Below are 3,412 nucleotides of genomic sequence, written 5' to 3'. Positions count from 1 at the left end.
ATTTTTCTCTTTGTTTCTTAAATACTTTACATTGTGTGGCTGTTTTATCTTCACTGAGAGTAGGTGTTCAGAACTTGAAATGACAAAAATGTCCTTACTTGGAAAAAGGAAAAAACAATGGGAACCGACAAAATAATGGAGGGGAACAGACAAATCTATGGAAAAAAAAAATTACCCGTCACACACACAGTCAGCGACACAAGACCGTGCTTCCTTATCTTTGTAGCAATGGTCGAGGTAGTTTCTTCTCCTTTTTATTATCGCAAACGAATTCAATGTTACTCCTCGATATCAACTGAAGCGGCCATACGCATGTGCAGTACTGATCAGCTGCCAAATTGGCGAACTAAGGTTGACGTTTTACAAAAGATTCAAATGATTAATAGCTCTGGTAGCAATAATGGAGGTAGCTCGATCCAGATAATTTAAATACAATAGAAATTGGAGCCTGTCACATTTGCTACAGCTAAAAGAAAACACCAACCTCAAGGCCACGATTATGTTTCTAATCAACTTTAGAGCTTCATAAAGCAGCAACGTTTGCGGCCATTAATGTACAGATACAGTTGAGATATTTTATCAACCACCAAAGGCAACTTAGTTAACACTATTCTTCATTTTGGGACCATAGAATAATAACAACGAGTGAGGAACGCGACAACTGAGCCTCACAAACTAATTCGCAAATCTAGTTGGCCTGCACGCACAACAAGAATTCGGTACCATATTACTAACTCCAAATCAAAGGCTCATAATTCACAAGCTGACTCGTAAAAGGACCATGGCTTTCAAATACTGTAGAACCTTCCAGCATGATCTGTTGCAAGATCAGGTCTTCAAGGGACAGCTCGGCGGGGAAGCAGCGGTAGTCCGCGCTTAGCGGCCGCTCGTCGCTGCCTATCGTCTCTGCCACAGGGTAAACTACGGCTCTCGGGCTCATAATTTCATCAACCTGTGAAGGCCTTATCATGTTGTTCTCATCGGGCGAGCTAATTGGTGGCGGTGATGATGTTATGGTCCTACCACCGCTTCCAATGTTTCCGGTGAGCTCCTGCACTAGAGCCCTGAAATCAGCGGCACTTGCTTTCACCATCTTGGGGTTTGCTATGTACACTACCTTGATCGGCTTCTTGTTGGCCCTCTTATTCCGGACGCCGAGGCGATCCATTTAACTTGCCGGCGAATGGTCTTCGGTGTTGGTGCCGAAGGAATATTATTTAAATGTGCAGTAGAATCAGCAGGCCGTGGAGTTGATTAGGCGGAGAAGGAGGCGAGGTAGAGAGGGATGATACTGCCTGGCCGCTGCCTGTGTTAGTGAGTCATGTGCGGCTCCTTATATAGAGGAAGTTAGGGTTTGGAGGGGCTGGAAAAGATGAGGACGGTTCATGACTACTTGGATTGCAAGAGGATGGATTGGTGATGAATTTAATAAGAAGCCCATTGGCTATGACAAGACAATGCAACGTGGCGTCTCTTCTGTGGACGGATGTCGGTTTCGAGCTGTGATCTCAGCCTTAAGGGCCCACAGTGACGTAAGGTGCCTGACGTAATGCAATAGAACATTGAAGGCGGTCCAGTGAGTGGGGTACATGATATAATGGTGTTTGATAGTTACTTCGAAGGGTGAAGCCAAGGCAAAGCTCTTAAGGTCCCTAACCTTACTTTCATTTTTTTTTTGAATTTACATATAAATTTTAGAAAATTTTATTTGTTTTAAATAAAAATTTTAAGAATTATATTTTCGTTCTAGGAAAAGTTTAAATTTAGAAACTTTAATTGGGCCACCCACCCTTAGTTATTTCCTCCCATGAAAACTTTCAATGTAAAAAACGGGTCAAAAGTTAATGCTGGAAAATATGGTATGCACACTCTATTAGGCATGACCGAGAGCTTCTGCATTAATGCCATAAATAATAGTGTGAAGCAGAATTTTGTATGTGGTATGAAAACAAGATTGACCTCTATGAGCTGCCATGATCAACGTCAGTGAATGGTGGTTTATATAAGAATGTGTGTCTAAAATATAGTGTAATCTTGCCTTTGGCTTAGTGACATCCCCAAAGGGTTCTGCCGAAGTACTTGGTTAACTAACTATAGTACGTGCACTTTGGCGTAAGTAGTGATTTCACTCGAAACCCGTCATTTTCAACTTCTTGTGTCCACCCAGAATAATGGGATGAGCATGGTCAAGTCAAGTTGTCGGGTTCTTTCAGTCAAGTCATGTTGATTATAACTTGTCCGGCAACAACAGCTACAAAGATCTTTTATCTTCTCTCAGGGAAGAAGAGATAGGAAGCCCTTGCACAAAAGAAACTTACTCAAGAAGTTTCAGCTAGAATCCATCAATATTTATAAGGGCATCCTAATCATTCGTTTTAGAAAAAGTGAACTGTAAAGCTACAAAAAATACACGTTTTATTGACGTGAAAAAAGTGTCGCTAAAAGCCGGTCTAACATTCATAAATATATTTCTGACGTTTAATAAAACACGTTGATAAAGGTGATGTCAGTAAAAGCTTTTCCAATGATTTTGACAAAATCGAGGTGATAAATAATGAAAACTGTTTACTGATACTTCCTATCGTCAGAAAAAAGTTTTTCCAACATAAAGAATACGTCAATAAAGATTGTTCACCCAGAAAATCTTTTTTAACGTCCGACGTCAATGAAAACTTTTATCAACGCTTTGCTGAACGTCAGTACTAGTTTAGTCAACTTTTTTTACATAATGGTTGATAGTTACATAACCAAATATGGGGTAAAAATTACATGATGTTTACAAGACATGTATGTATGAACTACACGTCCTATAGAATATGTAAGTATAGAGACCTGCTTAGTGGACTGAACAAAAAATCTACCAACGGTGCTTACTAAGACAGAACTGAGGGGAATTGAGGAGTTCTCGGTAAGCCAGTAATGAAAATGGAAAATACGATGCATATATGATAGTGCTTGTAACATTAAAAAACCAAAGGAAAATTAATAGAAAATGTAACTAAATGATCTTGCCACCATTTCAAGTAACTGATTAAGGCGATCTTTGAGCATATCAGATCTTGCTTTTAATGAGTCGTGAAGATTCACACCTACCCCCATTGTCTGCATTCGACTGTGTCTATCTTCTCCTATCACCTAGTATAACACATAACTGCTTCCAGGTACATCAGATGCTCCTTCAAGCATGCTAGCAATCTTTTTCTTCAATTGTTCCTATCAAATACCAGAATGCAGTGTACATATATATATATATATATGTATGTATGTATATATGTATGTATGTATGTATGTATGTATGTATGTATGTATAAATTGTTAAAAACCTGACCACTTGAGTAAGACTCCTCGCTTTCTTGTTAACCTGTTATTTGTTAAGCAATTGGCTAGAGATTTACAATGTATAGTTATTTTT

The 3,412-nt window shown here is 39.1% G+C and overlaps 1 protein-coding gene across 1 annotated transcript; it reads right to left on the bottom strand.

Annotated features, from left to right (window-relative positions):
* Positions 1-392: 392 nt before the first annotated feature.
* LOC116262826 (sigma factor binding protein 1, chloroplastic-like) lies at positions 393-1,386 on the bottom strand. The gene has a single exon (XM_031642337.2). The coding sequence runs from the start codon at positions 1,166-1,168 to the stop codon at positions 731-733; it is 438 nt and encodes a 145-aa protein (XP_031498197.1). The 5' UTR covers positions 1,169-1,386; the 3' UTR covers positions 393-730.
* Between the last annotated feature and the right edge of the window lie 2,026 nt (positions 1,387-3,412).

The sequence above is a fragment of the Nymphaea colorata genome, chromosome 10, assembly GCF_008831285.2.
Source record: "Nymphaea colorata isolate Beijing-Zhang1983 chromosome 10, ASM883128v2, whole genome shotgun sequence".
Lineage (NCBI taxonomy): Eukaryota > Viridiplantae > Streptophyta > Magnoliopsida > Nymphaeales > Nymphaeaceae > Nymphaea > Nymphaea colorata.
The sequence above is the reverse complement of the archived record's forward strand: the minus strand, read 5'-3'. Positions and strand labels throughout refer to the sequence as shown.